The 19,164-nt window shown below is 46.6% G+C and overlaps 1 protein-coding gene across 1 annotated transcript in view; it reads right to left on the reverse strand.

Annotated features, from left to right (window-relative positions):
- The window catches only part of EIF3H (eukaryotic translation initiation factor 3 subunit H), a 209,007-nt gene that overhangs the window by 54,617 nt on the left and 135,226 nt on the right, over window positions 1-19,164 (reverse strand). Inside the window, exon 3 of the mRNA XM_073632173.1 lies at window positions 102-269. Within this exon, the coding sequence (XP_073488274.1) occupies window positions 102-269 (168 nt within the window). The remainder of the gene's footprint in view (window positions 1-101; window positions 270-19,164) is intronic.

Here is a 19,164-nt window from a genome sequence, read left to right on the forward strand (position 1 = left end):
GGGAAAATAAAGAGCCTGGCCACACGGCAAATACAGTAAAGATCACGGAAAATCAGAATATCAATATGCAGGAGGGAAAATAGAAAATAGGACCCCCTTACCGTAAATGAGGACCACCGACTCCTCTATGGCATGTTGGTAACTGAACTGGGAATCTAGGAGGGCACGGCTGACGAAGGTGCCATAGTAGGTGGATTGGTACCAGCCAACGTGGAGGTGGTCGATGTTGACGTGACGGAGGCTGCGCATCATCTCCATCTGATACTGGACTAAATTAGGAGAGAAAATAAAGCAATTATAGCAAATCAATAGCACAATTAAATTTGGAATAAAATGTTTATAACTAAAAAAAAATTTTTCGCAAAAAACAAAACCGTTGTGTTTCATCTAGACCTCCAAAACTGAAAGTACACTTGCCCATTACTGTGAACATCAGTACCAAGTAGGTGTATCCTCTAATAAATAAGGCCTATAATAATCTGAACAGAGGAAAAACATAAAACTTGACCGTTAAATTTTACAGTGTTCACAGGATATATATTCAAATAGGGAACTTAAAGTTTCTGACAACAGTGTTTCTAAAGCCAGTGGACCACCTACTGGTACATCCTACCCTACAAACATGATTACTACAAGAAGTGACTTTCCTCCCTGACCCCGATACCTTATGTGCACCTTTCTATGAATCCTTGATATACTGTTGGCTCTGTATCACCAGACTTTAATTGCTAGCTCTGAATTATTTTTTCTTTTTAAGTCATTGCTCAGACTGCTTTAACTTTAGCTGTGTCAGTAGACCGCTCTACACAACCACCATAATCTCTTCAAAAAGCGTAGTCCTATTTTCCCCCCTATACCATTCCTCCAGTTAAAGTACAACTAAAAGGTACATTTTTTAAAATTTTTTTTTGAGTTTAAGATGGAGTGGAGATGGAGTGGAGATGGAGTGGAGATGGAGTGGAGATGGAGTGGAGATGGAGTGGAGATGGATTCTTATATTTGTAAGGTCCTTCTAGCGGTGGTCTGTGTCCCAGTTAGGGAGATACAGTCTATTTGTCCTGGTGACCATTATCACAGAAAAGTGAAAGAATCTCAAAATTATGGATGGCCACCAGAACATGTCCCAAGGGCACACTAGTTCTGGTGACCCTGACTACCAGGGCTTTCCATCACTTTGGAGGAAATTTCTATCACTTGTGGCAGGAAGTGAAGGGCAATTTCCCCAATTGGACAGAAATGGCAAAAACTAAACAAGACAAAACAAAACCAAAAAAATAAATAAAAAAACCAACATGAATATCCCCTTTCCTACTTCCAAAATGGAGGGGGGAAAATTCTTGCCTTTGGGTATCTGGAGACCACTGCTATGGTGTCCAGCTGGATCAGCTTTAGTGGTAGCCAGGAACTCCATATTAGGATTACACAAGGGTCTTAGTTTTTGACAGTGATAAAATTTGCTGAGGCGAAAGTAATGCAGTCCAAGCAGTCAGCAAAGGTGTACCAACATAGATGTGCGCAGGATGTTGCATTAAAGCTCAAACACGTGTGTGTGTGTGTGTATATATATATACACATATACATATACATATATACACATACATACACACACACACACACACCGGCAGTGTCAGTAGAGCAGTGGATGGTGTCAGTAGTTTTTATTTGTACTATTTACTTTTTTATTTTTACAATTTTTTAAATTTATTTATTTATTTATTTTTAGGAGCTTTGGTAAAATATCAAGTGTTTAAACAGGGGACATCTCTACCACACAGGGTGACAAGGGTGTGCCCAGGCACACCCTATGCACACACGCCTATGTCTATCTGCCACAATTTGAGAAACACTGTTCGACAACTATTATCGAGATTAATTAAAATATGGTAGGAAACCAGTACAGCTTAAGCAATGGTGAAGTTACAAGAACATACAACTTTACAAACCAAAAGTAAGCTACAGCAAGAAAGCTGTGTGCCCATAACAAATATGGCTGGTAAATATGAGATGTCATTGTGCCAACACAGCCGAGTATAGTACACAATACTTTATCTGTACTAACAGTTAATTTTTAATGAAAAAAATTTCAGTGTTCTACCACTTGCTTCTAGTTCCAAGCAATACTGATACTCAGATTAAAACCCCTTTCATATGGGGCCGGATCCAGTTTTCGCAGCAGAGTAACTGTCCATTGATCCCCTTCTGAGCAGAGTGGGGTAGGGCCAATGACACGTCTGTGTGCGCTCCGCTAATGCGGAGCGAACACGGACACAGCCTGCTATGCTCTATAGGCAGTCGGATGCAGATGGACCGGCTGTCCATTTACATCCAAACTGCCCTCCGATCAGGCAAGATGGAGGGGAAGAGATGCCCTTCCATTTGCTTTTGTCAGATCAAATTGGAGGGAGGTGGATCAGACACAAGTCTGTTTACATCCATCACTCCATAGAGAAGAATGGAGGGTCTGATTGGGTACGCCTGAAAAAAATCGGACTTCGGACACCTCGTGTAAAAGGGGCCCAAGAGTACTCAACTGTTCTGGTACAAGAGCACCAATATGCCTACAAGGGTAACGACCCTTGTATAATGGCTAACATTCATATTTATTTAAATTCATGATATTAATTAAAAAGTCCATTATAATACAATTCTATATTTTTATTTTTTTAAACTGTCGGTTTCGGCAAAAAGTGCATCCTGAATTTTTGGTTATGGCACCTCTATTTATAAAGGAATAAAAATGATCACCAAAAAAAAAAGAAAAAAAAAATTAGCCCAGGAGGGCAAAAAACGTCTGACACAGAAACGTCTCAAGTCATAGCCACTACAATCAAGCAGTTTCCATCTTCAATACAAGTCTAGAATGAAAGCACCAATTTGCCTGCTACAGACTACACAGACACGAGTAAACTGCCATTTCACAACATATTAATGCATTTTGTGTTTTGTCTAGAAGATGCTTTAAACCCATTGCGCCCTAGGGTGCCACCAAAGCAAGATGATCAACTCATTTCTAGCATCAACTAGTTGCTTATCTCAGAATGTCGTCTCCCCAGGACTGAATAACCTCCCCCGGCTTGCTTTCATTTACAACAGAGTAGAGAATCAATGAAGAATTCAATACTCAATTGGGAATAAGTCTATAATGAAAGTATCATCTATTGCGTACAGCGGCTTGTGAACCTCAGGAGTAAGGGCTTGCAGGCTAATATTTTCAAAGGTGATGAAAAAGAAATCAGAAACAGTGAAGATGGTTAAGAGGGAAGGAAAAGGAAAACATTGCTTGAGGTCTTTTCATATTGGATGCTGCATATGAGAGAGCCGCGCAAATTACATTCTGTGCTACTGAAATATATCTAACTCCGCGCACAGAGGAGCTGCCATCTTGTTCAATGCACAGATAATTATTTACTGTTCTGTTCTTCACTTGAGCACTAACCAAGAAAACAGTTATACTAGAATCCCATTTATACTGGTACGGCTAAAAGAAACCCAACGACGTTCACTTTATAAGGATGCCTGGGATTTTCGAAAACAATATCGACTGGGTTTGAGACCACATCAGATATTCTTGAGTGTAGCGAGTGTTTAAAGTGGAACTCCAGGCACTGAACACCAATGATAATGGCAATTCACTGATCAATGAGGATGGAGGCAGAGAGGTAATACAGGAACAAGAATACTAAACTAGGAGGCAGATGGCCAAAACAGGAAATAAGTATGTCACTTGCCTACTAGCTGGGCAGAACGGTCTCTTTGCAGGAAATCACTGCCACCTATACCCAGCAACTGGTCACCTCTTTGTAATGTCATCTTGCCGGTGCCGCTAAACAGCTAATATGAAGTGTCCATGTTCCCTATGCAGCATTCCCCCACACACACATTCCTGAAAATGGCTATTTGGTATTTGCTGGGTGCTGCAATTATCACAGGCTGGGAACCGCAGACAATCCAAGTGAAGAAATGTCACCAGCGATTCCTCAAAATGGGTCCAACGCTTTATTTTGTGGTCACATGGTAAACATAAGGCAACATTTCAGAGTCACACAGGGCCCCTTTGACTGACAAAGGGGTACTGAGTGGCTCCAAAACGTTGCCCTATGTTTACCATGTGACCACAAAATAAAGCTTTGGACCCACTTTGAGGAATCCTGTGTGTGCTCGTGACATTTCTTCACTATGCAGTGGAAGGACCCTCCTGTCCCATGGAGATAATAGAAGACAGAAGACTCAGGATCCAACATGTCACATGATCTAGGGATTTTGGGCTTTTAAAGGTATTGGGCCCGTCTTTACACGCACATGAACATTAATGGCGTCTTAGTCCGTAGAGCAGTGGTCGCAGTCTCCGCTCTTATTCATTCCAAAGGTGTTAATTTTTTTTTTATCGTTTATATTTTATTTTTAACCAACCCAGAGCTTGGTTGGGCTTGGTTGGGATGGGGGACTAGCTTTAAGCAAAAATATCTCCAACGTGAAATTCACAGCAATAGGAAAAGTCTATGCATGACCACAGTAATTGCGCACTTTTTAAACATGCTATGCAAGCAATAGACAGCATGCTCTTTAAGCTGCAATCGAAAGCTCATCTAAGCTGTGAATGAGCAGCTTCGTCTACTATGAACAGATCGCAGAGCAGGAAACCACAGCAAGTTAAATGGAAAGGAGGAGGGAAAAAAACAAAACAAACAAGGACCTTGTCTTATTTTGATATAGATGTATGAAGATATTGTGTGTGATATTGGGAAAAGGAGCCTCATTTTATGGCAAAGACAGGGAAGTTTTTGTCTGGCAGAAGTCAACTCCAATCATATGGGCATCTGCTTTTGTTTATCCTCAATCTTCCCACACGTTTTAGTTTCGCATTGGCCAGAGGCACCGAATGCAGTATCTCAGATGCGTATCATCAAGATGTCCGTTCGCCTAAGTGAAACATAATTTGTTCCAACTATGTGCCTAGTTCAACTCGAGCGGAGAACGAAGATACAGCCGCTGCATGCTGGAACCAATAACAGTTCAATTATCAAAAGCCAATTCAGTTACTTAATTTTCCAGCCTTTCAGTTTGAAGGAATACCACTGTCCAAATAAAGACTGAAGATTTTTTTTTTTCTCCCCCTATCAAAAATGTCACTGTATTGTACTTGTTCACCTTATTAAAATATGAATTTATAAATGTGACAGCACGCAATGCCTGCTTATCTCCAAACTTCCAGCATATTTTGTTCCTCTTGCACATGAACAAATGAAACACGATCTATAAATTGGTGAATGATCACCTTCCTGTCCGCCATTCATAGATGGCTTTTAGCCATTCAAGATCTAATGCTAGCCCACCCTCATACTCATCTTTAGGGCTCATGTAAACTTGCTTCAACACACATTAAAGCGGCTACCACTTCAACATGCTTTTTTGATGTGTTTTCTATGCTTCTGTGATGCCTCTATGATGCTTTTTTGAAGCTTTAATGAAGCTTGGCAAATTCCCTGTGCGTGTTGATTTTCTATTTTTTTTTTTAAAGGGGCTCAGTAGTACCCCATTTAGATACCCAGCTCATCAGTACCCTATGTCAGTAGATCCCTAGCTATGCTGATGCCCTACTCTGCAAGTACCTTCAGCTTTGCCGATCCCCTGCTCAGTAGTAACCCAGTACTCTGCAGATCTGGTTTGCTGATCCTCCTCTCTCTCTCTCTGTTCCTCGCCCACCTCCCACTATTTTGCTCATACGTTCACCACGAGACATCTGCTACTTCCTCCCGCTCTGATCCCCATCCAGTCCTTCCACCCATCTTCTGCTATAGCTTTTCCATGTTGCACACCACGTGTGCCATCTGCTCCAGTCCAGACCCCGCTCACCTTCCTGCTGCTCCATGCTGCACACCAGATGTGACATCTGCTCCAGACGACACTTCCAGAATATATACACATGAACCAGAACGGAACCTGTTTTCCAGTGCATCCTGGGATATCTCAAACCTGAAATACCACCAATGCAAAGCAAACCTAAAGTTGAATAAATGCCGCTCAAAAGCTTCAGGTGCTGTAAGCAAGTGTCGTCAAGAGTTATATGGATGCTTTGAAGCACCAAAAAAGTGACAATGGGATATAATTGTTGAAGTGAAGCAAAGAAAACAGTGTTAACAGGACTGCAAGGTAACCATTTTATATAGCGACAGGCTCTTCGATTGGCATTCAGAGGGCTTTAAAAAAAGTGTGTCCAATGCCACCATTTTAAAGTGTAAACAAGCCCTGTGTTCCCATGCCCTCTAGTCTCACAAAATGCTAGGTGTGAGCTCCATGCTGAAGCAGCCACCCCTGTGCCATGTGACCGTGTTCTCGACTCTCTATTGCCCATTTAGGACCTGAGCACTGCATCAAGGAAGGCGACGGCATTCTTTCCTTTACGCAGTGCTACAACAGAGGAAGGAGGTATAGAGAGAGTGCCATGAAGACGAGTATAAATGTGTTGGAGGTGGGCTAGCAAGAGAGAGACTCACTTTGTCCAGAATGGGCAAAATGGCAGAATCTTTAAATTCCAAGAGCAGCTGTGGAGACACAGACACACACTACAAGCCTGGCACAGTGGCACCAAATAAAGGCCAAGTTCTAAGCTACTTTTTAATAAGCTGGCAGCTATTAATTGCTGGGGGTTTGCAACAGAATGATCTTCACTTTCACAAAGAAAATGAAAAGGGTTTTCCACATGAGCTTGCAGCAAAGATCAAAAACATTGGCTTTACATCAAAAGCTGAAGTAATCAGAACAGTGGACAACAGCAACCATATTCCCACTGACATTTTCAAAGCAATAGATTTAAGGGGAATCTAAAGTCCAATAAATATAATTTTAGATATACCACATGATTAGGTTTCATCCCAACTGGTGGTGGTGGTTTTGGGGGGGGGGGGGTCCCATTTTAATTTGGAGTAGCACTCAAATTCTGAGATAATCTTGTTATCACTTTATGGATACATTAAAGTGGTTGTAAAGTCAGAAGGTTTTTTATCTTAATGCATTCTATGCATTGGGATAAAAAGCCTTCTGTGTGCAGCAGCCCCTCCTTATCCCCCCTAATACTTACCTGAACCCTATCTCTGTCTAGCGATGTCCACAAGTGTCTCGGCCATCCGAGACTCTCCCTCCTGATTGGCTGAGACACAGCCATTGGCTCCCGCTGCTGTCAAAGTCAGCTAGCCAATCAGGATTGAGAGGGAGCATGGCTGTGCCACGGATGTGTGTCTGAATGGACACAGGGAGCGGTAACTTGGCTCAGGTGCCTCGATATCAAGCTGCTTGCAGTGGGGGCACTCGACAGGAGCGAGGGGCCAGGAGCACCGAAGAGGGACCTGACAAGAGGAGGATTTGGGCTGCTCTGTGCAAATCCACTGCACAGAGCAGGACCCAGGACTGGCATGAAAATCCATGGGGAAAAAAAAAAAAGAAAAGTAGCCAGGTGTGTAAAAAAAAAAAAAAAAAAAAAAAAAGAAAAGTGAAACATGAAGGGACGTCTTTCTCAAAAAGGTGGCAGAATGCCTTTAAGCAAATCCAAGGTGGTCCATGACCGTTAAAATGTAACTACAGAAAATTGTTTGGAACCCATTTTCAGGACTTAATAGCTTTGAGTGAACTGGCAATTGTTATTCAATACAGCAATGTTCCCATCCATAAAGAGGGCAATCATCCCTTAAAATATGAGCTGACACTTTAATTAGAAGCCTTCTCTAACAAGAGCGACGCTCATTTTCATAAGTAGCTCAAGATGTCACCGTTATCTTCAAAACCTTCACATGTCTCCCGCTCCTGTCGACATTTTCAGGAGCGACAAAAAATAAATAAAATCCCGCTACGCAAACTCTTGGCCGATTTTTTTTCCGGTTTTTCTTCTTCCTCTCCTGCTTTGCCTGGAGGAAATGCTTACAGACACTTAGGAGACTGAAACAATCCCACGCAAAGTTATCAGCAGCGAGGTTAATCCATTTTTAATGATAAGAGGCACATCTGCTTCAGGCATTAAGATACATCTGCGCAGATTCCGTGAAAACAAGGGGAAATCGGGATTGTCTACACAACGCCGAAGCAGAGAAAAAAAAAAAAATCAAACAAATATGGAAGGAACTTGACCAATCTCTAGACGGTAATGAGCTCAAATGGTTGGATATGCAGCTGTTTGAGCAGTGAAGTTATGAAAAAAAAAAAAGGAATAATAATTTATCAGCAATATCAAGAATGGACTTTAAAAACCTTTAAAGCCGCACTGGTTAATTGGTTGAAAAATGCCATATAATATAGACCTGACAAGCCATTGCTAGTGTCTTAGCGCGCGGATAGGTTGTATCATCATTCAAGTCCGTTCAAAAATCTTAAAAGCCCCAACAAAAACAATTTTCCACTATATTTGAAAGCAATGAACACACCTAATTCACCGCTCCCAGTCATGTCTTATTTGGCCCCAGTTCCTGCTGGTTCTTCCTTTCATGGTTGTCAATTTTTTTCTTAGGTCTGATTTATAAATTTCTTATAAACGTATGTATCATTTAAAACAGGGACATGCAATTAGCGGACCTCTAGCTGTTGCAAAACTACAAGTCCTATCATGCCTCTGGGTGTCATGCTTGTGGCTGTCAGAGTCTTGCTATGCCTCATGGGACTTGTAGTTCTGCAACAGCTGGAGGTCCGTTAATTGCATATCCCTGATTTAAAAGCACAAATCCCCCCCCAATATCACAAGTTTATTTTATTGCTTTGTAGACACAGTATATACAAACAGATCTTAGACTAGACATTAGGTCACATTTTTGCCTCGTTTCCACTGAGCGGATCGGTTCGGGTTGGTTCGGTACGGTACGCTATTTTGGGTGTTTCCATTATGAAAGCGGCCCATACAACCGAACCATACCGCTCCATTCAGGGTCCTGCTTCAGATGTGGGGCCATAAAAAATGGAACGGTTTGGTTAGGGCGGAGCTACGATACATTCCACTGATTGGCTGACAGAAAACCCTCTGCTGTGCTATGCTGAGGCATTTTTTCTAAACCCTGTATGGCCCCTTGTGGTCCCACTTGCAGTGGAAACACTCACCAGAATAGACTGGACCATTGTAGGCCAATTCAAACTGTACCGACCTGAACCGATAAGCTCAGTGGAAACGAGGCATTAGAAACTCCCCCCTAACCCCGCTAAAAGCATGTATTTTTGGTTAAAAATAAATCTGGAGGAGCGCAGCCATTTTCTGCTTGTGCCAGTCACAACTTCTAGGTAGTGACGCTCACCAAGAAAGATATTCCAATGCAAGTAGTGGGTGGCAGCATTTTATTGCGAGGGGTTGCTGTTTCGGAGGCTTTCGATGTTAAATCACATGAATGGTGCTGATTTATGATTTAGTACTGCTGATGGGCCCAAATAATTGGAAGTGCAAATAAAATTTAAAATGAACTAAAACTCCAGGTAGCTTTAACATACTGTAGGTAGTCAAAGCTATACATCTCTCCGCCAAGCAGGCGGATGACCGGTCCGTGTCAGCGATGCAGAGCAGACACAGCACGCTGTTCTCTATGGGGCGGTCGGATGGAAACGGACTGCATGTCCATTCCATCCGATCCGCCCGACGGACAGCGAACATAACCCCAAACGTCTGTTTTCAGCGGGCTGAATTGGATACCGGCGGGTGACAGTGGGAACATGTCCGCTGACATCCGCTGCCCAAAAGAGAATAATGGGTGGTCCAAACAGGTCCGCCTAAAAAAAAAGAAAACAGACCTGATCGGTCCACTGGTGTGAAAGGGGCCTAATGCTACATGCACTTGTTTATTGTTTAAAGTGGTTGCTTCTGGCAAGAGAAAATCTGCGTTAAAAACGCACCTAAGCTGCATTTTTTCAAACCAGTTTATGCGAGTTAAGTAGCTTTTAGTGTTTGGGTGTTTATTTCAACGGCCATAATAAATTAAAATTCTGACCATTGAATAGATGCTGAAGTGCTAAAATGTGTTTAGAGCTTAAGTGCGTTTCGTCCTTTCGTCCTTTTTTTGCCCAAAAGCTCCACTCTTGGACACGATCATTCTGCGTTAAGGAGAAGGAGCTTTGACTGCCTCTAAACTCTGCTACTACTAAACGCCTAAGTGTGCACAGATACTTATTTAGGTGCATTCAGGGCCATTGGCAAGAAACACCAAGATCCCCCAAAACCTCAGTTTAGGCGCAACAATGTGCATAAGACCGGAGTATAAAACATGAACACCAAAACCAGAAGCATGTGGTCAGTGGCTGAACAGTGTGGAGGCCCAAGAAGTAGCAATAAGCAAAGGATGCCACAGAGGTGAGCCAAAGCGTCAATGTTATAACTTCCTAGCGTTCCACCTAAATCACAGCCATGATTTAACATGATCTGTTATTTAGTAACTCTGCTTTTTTTGTAAATGGAAATTTAACAGCTATGCAGAAATATATTTTTACATATGAAGTATTGTCATTTTGTCTGGTTTTTCTTTCTATAAAACTTACCCTTCCACTGAACTCTTCTACATTAAATGTCATTGTAGACCATTTTGATTATATTTAACCACTTGAAGACCAGACCTTTTTCTAACACTTCTCACATGCATGTAAAATAAATCATTTTTTTACTAGAAAATTACTTTGAACCCTCAAACATTATATATATTTTTTAGAGGAACTAGAGGGGGGAAAAAAAGGGTGTTGCAATTTTTTGTGTCACATGGCGTTTCCACAGTGGTTTTTTAAACCCCATCCCGAGCTGTGGCAGGTATGCTCCCCTGGGCGAGCCATCATAGCTGTACGTCGGCTTTTTAAGGCGCTGTAGGAGGCGCAAAAGTCAAAAGTGCCCGATATGTCTGCCGCAATATCGCAGTACCACTAAAAATCGCAGATCGCCGCCATTACTAGTAAAAAAAAAAAATAAATAAAAATGCCATAAATCACCTATTTTGTAGACGCTATAACTTTTGCACAAACCAATCAATATACGCTTATTGCAAACATATGTAGAATACATAACAACCTGAACTTTTTATTTTTTTTTATTTTTTAAATTGGGATATTTATTATAGCAAAAATTAAAAGATATCACGTTTTTTCAAAATGGTCACTCTTCTTTTGTTTATAGCACAAAAAATAAAAACCACAGAGCTGATCAAATACCACCAAAAGAAAACTATTTGTGGGGAAAAAAAAAAAGACATGAATTTTGTTTGGGTACAGCATCGCACGACCGCGCAATTGTCAGTTAAAGCGACACAGTGCCGTATCACAAAAAAATGGCCTGGTCAGGAAAGGGGTAAATTCTTCTGGGGCTTAAGTGGTTTTTAAACTTTTTTTTTTTTTCCAGAATGAATATTAATGCACAAAAACACGATACCCAATTTTTTGGAAAAATATAAAAGAGGAATAGACACCAGAAATGTCAAGCTTTTAAATTACATACATTTTATATATATATATATATCTCCATAGGCGATGCTATAAAATTATTACTTTTTTGTTGTTTTTTTACACTGTACTTTTACATTTTTTTAAAATCACTTTTATTATCACAAGGAGTGTAAACATCTCTTGTGGTAGCAATAGGCAGTGAAAGGTCTTCTTTACTGAGACATTTGGGGTCTATTAGACCCCAGATCTCACCTCTGCCATTAACCTGTTGGCGCCGAGCGCAAGCAAATATGCAGCCTCTAAGGGGCTGGACTTTGGCACCGATCGGCAGCAAATTTGTGTGCAATAGCGCCAATAGAGTAGTGCCGAGAGCACACGCCCCTGACACAGTGACCAGCAGCTACTGGTATCATGTGACCACCAATCAAGGTGGTCACAAGACCACAAACCCCGCCTCCTGGCATTCTAAAGACCTTAACGGGCCAATGGGAGCCAGCGCCAAGTGGTTAAAAGCTTCAGATCATACCAAGATTGGTGATGCTTTTCAAACCAGTAATGGTTTGTTTACAACTGGCGAAACCAGAGGTGACTAAATACTCATTGCTTCTGGTTTCTTAGACCATAGAGCTGATCAGGGCCTTTCCAGGTTCCCTGGTGTGACGGGAGAGACCAAGAAAGCAGCGGAGGAGACTCCCCGTCAGCTGCTTGTAAAAGCAATCCAACGGCTATTTAGGATTGCTTTTACATGAAAGTCCTCCGCCAGCTCTAAAAAACAAAAAAAAAAAAAAAAAAAAGACAGGGGCGAGGAAGCTGCAGGCATCATCCTGGTATAACCACTAAAGTTTCACGACTTACGGGTACATCTCCCGGTGGCAAGTGGTTAAAATCTCTTTTTTACACTTTAATAGATTGAAAAACAGATTCTCTCTCTAATAGGAATATACTGCATTGGAAATGTATGAGTATAATACAAATTTAAGTAAAATATTTTGATAAAGCACAAATAATTGTACAAAGCTTCCCTTGTTTTGTGCCCCAGTTGACAGGTTTGGATGAAATTCTCAAGTTCCTGCATCTGCACAGATCTGTAACAAATTGCAGAGTATCATAGCAACTGACAAATAGAAGTCAAAACAGGCTTCTACATATGTATGGGTAAGTTAAGCAAATCTACTTGGACTTCTAAATTAACCACAACATTAATGACTAGTTATTTGTGCAAGAGGGGAGACTGGGCAGGATATCCTGGAATTCGGTGACAGAAGGAGGATTAAGTTACCAATGGAGCGCAGGCACCTGAGCTGTATGATCTTCATTGTTTTGGAGATTTTACTTATGGACTTAGGTTGAAGTATCTAAAGTTTAGATACTTCAACCTAACTCCATTAAAAAGGGGTTGTAAAATCAGAAGGTTTTTTGTGTATCTTAATGCATCCTATGCATTAAGATAAAAAGCCTTCTGTGTGCAGCAGCCCCCCTCAGCCCCTTAATACTTACCTGAGCCCCATCTCTGTCCAGCGATGTCCACGAGCGTCTCAGCCATCCGAGGCTCTCCCTCCTGATTGGCTGAGACAGCAACGGCGCCATTGACTCCTGCTGCTGTCAAAGTCAGTTAGCCATGAGAGAGAGGGGGCGGGGCCGAACCGCATTGCCATGTCTGAATGGACACACAAATCTGCAGCTCTGCTCAGGTGTCCCCATAGCAAGCTGCTTGCTGTGGGGGCACTCGACAGGAGGGAGGGGCCAGGAGCAGCGAAGAGGGAGGATCTGGGGCTGTTCTGTGCAAATCCACTGCACAGAGCGGGCAACGCGTGCTCCACCAGAGGCACCTCACCCCCACCCGCAGGACAGGGATCTACCTATGTTAACAAGGAGGATCCCCATTCTGACAGGGGACAATTTGGAGATCTGCTGTTTATACCATGTTTGTTTTTTTGTTTTAAAACAAATCACTTTAACTACAAGTCCCAGCATTTCCTCCCGTTAGACTCCAGACTCTAGTCTAGGCCCCATACACGGGCATGAAAATTAGACAAAAAAATGGGGGTTAAGGTTTTTAACGGAGCTGAATAGCTCAATATAAACCAATTTGTATTGACGTATATAGTTTTATACAGTGCCATCAAAAGAAATATCATGAAGTATCTGTCCAAATTTTTTTCAGCCCACTGCAAATATTTCTAAATTAAACTGCTTGAGTTTTTTTTCATCTCAGCAATTCTAATCAGAGAGATCTTGGTGCTCAATTTCTTGAGCCTGTACACCTGCAGTGGAAATTATGAGGGGTTTCCACTCTAACAGTTGGAGGTTGCAAATTGAGTCAGGAATTACAGCAGGGAGATATCTCTGCTGGAGTATCTAAAGCCAGACTAAAGAGGTAAAATTTCCAGAAATTTTGAATCCAAAAGAAAAAAAACGATGGAAACGATGGAAATTTTCTGAAAAATTGAAAAAATAAAAAATTTAGTGTGTAGCTTTACAAACTGAAAGTAAGAGCTGCTTTGGGAAGTACAGCGTTACTTGAACTGTATCCCAGGATTTGCAATAATTTAAGACTTATGGGAGCCCAGCATCCGATCCAGCGGTTGCGCCAGCTTACAATAGAGGTGACCGGAGACCAGATCGCCTACAATCACCTCTATGAACTAGAAGACCGGTGCATTTTTGTCACTTCTGGCTTCCCTGGATGTAAACGGAGCCATTTAAAAAATAATGAGAGCATCTGATCACAACGATCTTGGTGGGCAGAGGAGACATCTGGGGTCTAACACACCCCAGATCGCTTCATAAAAGAGTATCCGTCACTGCCTATGTTTACATTTCGTGTGACAGCAATAAAAGTGAAAAAAAAAAAAATAGTTGAAAGAAAAATCCCCATGTTCGCACACAGAGGCAAACACATGTAGGTTGCGCATGCATACATAAACGGTGTTCACAAGACCTCCTTTGTAACTCTAAACTGGTAACCTGTAAAAAAAAAAAAAAAATGTTGTCTATGCCTAAAGAGTTTCAATGTGAAGCCTTAATTGTAAGATAAGGGGGTATTCCAAGTTATGAATATCATCTCCCTCCTATCCAGGTTTTATTTTTGTTGGCAGGTTCCCTTTAAAGAAGGCCATATATTTATCTTTCCCCAGACTCAGCGAAGGCACACACCCCTATGCATTATGAATAAGCATGTGCTGATTATTCCTGAGAAAACCCACATGAAATAAACAGAGACCTCCATGGCAGGCAGCCACAGATGCCATGGCTCTCCGTGTGAATGACGGCTGAGGTGGCAGGCTTTTTGTGAAGACTTGCTCATATATGTCCCTGATGTCAGGCACTTCTATAAACACACTGTGATGCTATCTTGCCAGTCGCTTTATTTCCGTAGACACAGGCGCTTGCAGATGATTAAGCGGTACAAAACAAAGGACAGCTCTTCTCATTTGCAAAGCTTTGCCTAGTGGGGTTTATTCTTTTTTTGTGGTTTGGAAACCGCGCCATCGAAATGATTTTTTATAAAGAAGACAAAAAGGCGTATGCCCTGCTCTGGAATGGAGTGATCAAGAAGGAGCTGTATTCTTCTGGGTAATTAGTTTGAGCCCCGTCTATCTGTGACACACACACTGCTCCGGTCTCAGGCAAAGAAATGAAGATTTGTCAGACTCGCGACAGATTGCAACTCACTGCCAATCACCATGGGAAGATGGAGAAGAGAGAAAGCCTTTTTTTCTAAAGCGGAAATAAACACATACACTTATCCAAAGAAAGGCACTTTAAAAAGAGACTCTAAAGAAATCAAACTAGCACTCCCCTGTGAGAGAAGTAGTAGCGTATTCGCCTCCCCAACAGCCCGTCTCTCCTACCTCCCTCTCCATTCTAAACCTTGGTCACTCTTTTTGCCACTCAGATTTCTGTGTTAATGCCCCTACCTCTGTGCACCATGGTTCTTTCCTCCGACTCCCATATTGGAGAGCCGGGGGAAGGAACCCGGGGACGAGAAGGGAGAGCCGGGGGAAGGAACCCGGGGACGAGAAGGGAGAGCCGGGGGAAGGAACCCGGGGACGAGAAGGGAGAGCCGGGGGAAGGAACCCGGGGACGAGAAGGGAGAGCCGGGGGAAGGAACCCGGGGACGAGAAGGGAGAGCCGCCGGGGGAAGGAACCCGGGGACGAGAAGGGAGAGCCGGGGGAAGGAACCCGGGGACGAGAAGGGAGAGCCGCCGGGGGAAGGAACCCGGGGACGAGAAGGGAGAGCCGCCGGGGGAAGGAACCCGGGGACGAGAAGGGAGAGCCGCCGGGGGAAGGAACCCGGGGACGAGAAGGGAGAGCCGGGGGAAGGAACCCGGGGACGAGAAGGGAGAGCCGGGGGAAGGAACCCGGGGACGAGAAGGGAGAGCCGGGGGAAGGAACCCGGGGACGAGAAGGGAGAGCCGGGGGAAGGAACCCGGGGACGAGAAGGGAGAGCCGGGGGAAGGAACCCGGGGACGAGAAGGGAGAGCCGGGGGAAGGAACCCGGGGACGAGAAGGGAGAGCCGGGGGAAGGAACCCGGGGACGAGAAGGGAGAGCCGGGGGAAGGAACCCGGGGACGAGAAGGGAGAGCCGGGGGAAGGAACCCGGGGACGAGAAGGGAGAGCCGGGGGAAGGAACCCGGGGACGAGAAGGGAGAGCCGGGGGAAGGAACCCGGGGACGAGAAGGGAGAGCCGGGGGAAGGAACCCGGGGACGAGAAGGGAGAGCCGGGGGAAGGAACCCGGGGACGAGAAGGGAGAGCCGGGGGAAGGAACCCGGGGACGAGAAGGGAGAGCCGGGGGAAGGAACCCGGGGACGAGAAGGGAGAGCCGGGGGAAGGAACCCGGGGACGAGAAGGGAGAGCCGGGGGAAGAAACCCGGGGACGAGAAGGGAGAGCCGGGGGAAGGAACCCGGGGACGAGAAGGGAGAGCCGGGGGAAGGAACCCGGGGACGAGAAGGGAGAGCCGGGGGAAGAAACCCGGGGACGAGAAGGGAGAGCCGGGGGAAGGAACCCGGGGACGAGAAGGGAGAGCCGGGGGAAGGAACCCGGGGACGAGAAGGGAGAGCCGGGGGAAGGAACCCGGGGACGAGAAGGGAGAGCCGGGGGAAGGAACCCGGGGACGAGAAGGGAGAGCCGGGGGAAGGAACCCGGGGACGAGAAGGGAGAGCCGGGGGAAGGAACCCGGGGACGAGAAGGGAGAGCCGGGGGAAGGAACCCGGGGACGAGAAGGGAGAGCCGGGGGAAGGAACCCGGGGACGAGAAGGGAGAGCCGGGGGAAGGAACCCGGGGACGAGAAGGGAGAGCCGGGGGAAGGAACCCGGGGACGAGAAGGGAGAGCCGGGGGAAGGAACCCGGGGACGAGAAGGGAGAGCCGGGGGAAGGAACCCGGGGACGAGAAGGGAGAGCCGGGGGAAGGAACCCGGGGACGAGAAGGGAGAGCCGGGGGAAGGAACCCGGGGACGAGAAGGGAGAGCCGGGGGAAGGAACCCGGGGACGAGAAGGGAGAGCCGGGGGAAGGAACCCGGGGACGAGAAGGGAGAGCCGGGGGAAGGAACCCGGGGACGAGAAGGGAGAGCCGGGGGAAGGAACCCGGGGACGAGAAGGGAGAGCCGGGGGAAGGAACCCGGGGACGAGAAGGGAGAGCCGGGGGAAGGAACCCGGGGACGAGAAGGGAGAGCCGGGGGAAGGAACCCGGGGACGAGAAGGGAGAGCCGGGGGAAGGAACCCGGGGACGAGAAGGGAGAGCCGGGGGAAGGAACCCGGGGACGAGAAGGGAGAGCCGGGGGAAGGAACCCGGGGACGAGAAGGGAGAGCCGGGGGAAGAAACCCGGGGACGAGAAGGGAGAGCCGGGGGAAGGAACCCGGGGACGAGAAGGGAGAGCCGGGGGAAGGAACCCGGGGACGAGAAGGGAGAGCCGGGGGAAGGAACCCGGGGACGAGAAGGGAGAGCCGGGGGAAGGAACCCGGGGACGAGAAGGGAGAGCCGGGGGAAGGAACCCGGGGACGAGAAGGGAGAGCCGGGGGAAGGAACCCGGGGACGAGAAGGGAGAGCCGGGGGAAGGAACCCGGGGACGAGAAGGGAGAGCCGGGGGAAGGAACCCGGGGACGAGAAGGGAGAGCCGGGGGAAGGAACCCGGGGACGAGAAGGGAGAGCCGGGGGAAGGAACCCGGGGACGAGAAGGGAGAGCCGGGGGAAGGAACCCGGGGACGAGAAGGGAGAGCCGGGGGAAGGAACCCGGGGACGAGAAGGGAGAGCCGGGGGAAGGAACCCGGGGGCGAGAAGGGAGAGCCGGAGGAAGGAACCCGGGGACGAGAAGGGAGAGCCGGAGGAAGGAACCCGGGGACGAGAAGGGAGAGCCGGGGGAAGGAACCCGGGGACGAGAAGGGAGAGCCGGGGGAAGGAACCCGGGGACGAGAAGGGAGAGCCGGGGGAAGGAACCCGGGGACGAGAAGGGAGAGCCGGGGGAAGGAACCCGGGGACGAGAAGGGAGAGCCGGGGGAAGGAACCCGGGGACGAGAAGGGAGAGCCGGGGGAAGGAACCCGGGGACGAGAAGGGAGAGCCGGGGGAAGGAACCCGGGGACGAGAAGGGAGAGCCGGGGGAAGGAACCCGGGGACGAGAAGGGAGAGCCGGGGGAAGGAACCCGGGGACGAGAAGGGAGAGCCGGGGGAAGGAACCCGGGGACGAGAAGGGAGAGCCGGAGGAAGGAACCAGGGGACGAGAAGGGAGAGCCGGAGGAAGGAACCAGGGGACGAGAAGGGAGAGCCGGAGGAAGGAACCCGGGGACGAGAAGGGAGAGCCGGAGGAAGGAACCCGGGGACGAGAAGGGAGAGCTGGAGGAAGGAACCCGGGGACGAGAAGGGAGAGCCAGAGGAAGGAACCCGGGGACGGAGGGAGAGTCGGAGGAAGGAACCAGGGGACACAGTTATCTGACACTCCCAGAAGGGCTGAGAAACTAACAGAGGCTGAAGTGCTGGAATGCAGGCAGGAAATATAGGCCACCCGGGAAGAGCATATACCCATTCCAGTACAACAGCTTCAACTCTCCTGGGAAGGCTGTCCACAAGGTTTAGGAGTGTGTCTATGGGAATGTTTGACCATTCCTCCAGAGGCGTATTTGTGAGGACAGGCACTGATGTTGGACGAGAAGGCCTGGCTCGCAGTCTCTGCTCTAATTCATCCCAAAGGTGTTCTATCAGGTTGAGGTCAGGACAAGGCCAGTCAAGTTCCTCTACTCCAAACTTGCTCATCCATGTCTTTATGGACCTTGCTTTGTGCACTGGTCCAAATCATTTGATGGGGGGGGGGGGTTATGGTGTGGGGTTGTTTTTCAGGGGTTGGGCTTGGCCTCTTAGTTCCAGTGAAGGGAACTCTTAAGGCCTCAGCATACCAAGACATTTTGGACAATTTCATGCTCCCAGCTTTGTGGGAACAGCTGGGGATGGCCCCTTCCTGTTCCAACATGACTGCACACCAGTGCACAAAGCAATTTCCATAAAGACATGGATGAGCGCGTTTGAGATGGAGGAACTTGACTGGCCTGCAAACAGTCCTGACCTCTACCCGACAGAACACCTCTGGGCTGGATTAAAACGGAGACTGAGCCAGGCCGTCTCGCCCAACAGCAGTGCCTGACCTCACAATTGTGCTTCTGGAAGAATAGTCAAACATTCCCATAGACACACTCCTAAACCTTGTGGACAGCCTTCCCAGAAGAGTGGAAGCTGTTGTAGCTGCAAAGGGTGGGCTAACTCAATATTGTACACCCTATGGACTAAGACTG

Source organism: Aquarana catesbeiana, linkage group LG05, assembly GCF_042186555.1.
Source record: "Aquarana catesbeiana isolate 2022-GZ linkage group LG05, ASM4218655v1, whole genome shotgun sequence".
Taxonomy (NCBI): domain Eukaryota; kingdom Metazoa; phylum Chordata; class Amphibia; order Anura; family Ranidae; genus Aquarana; species Aquarana catesbeiana.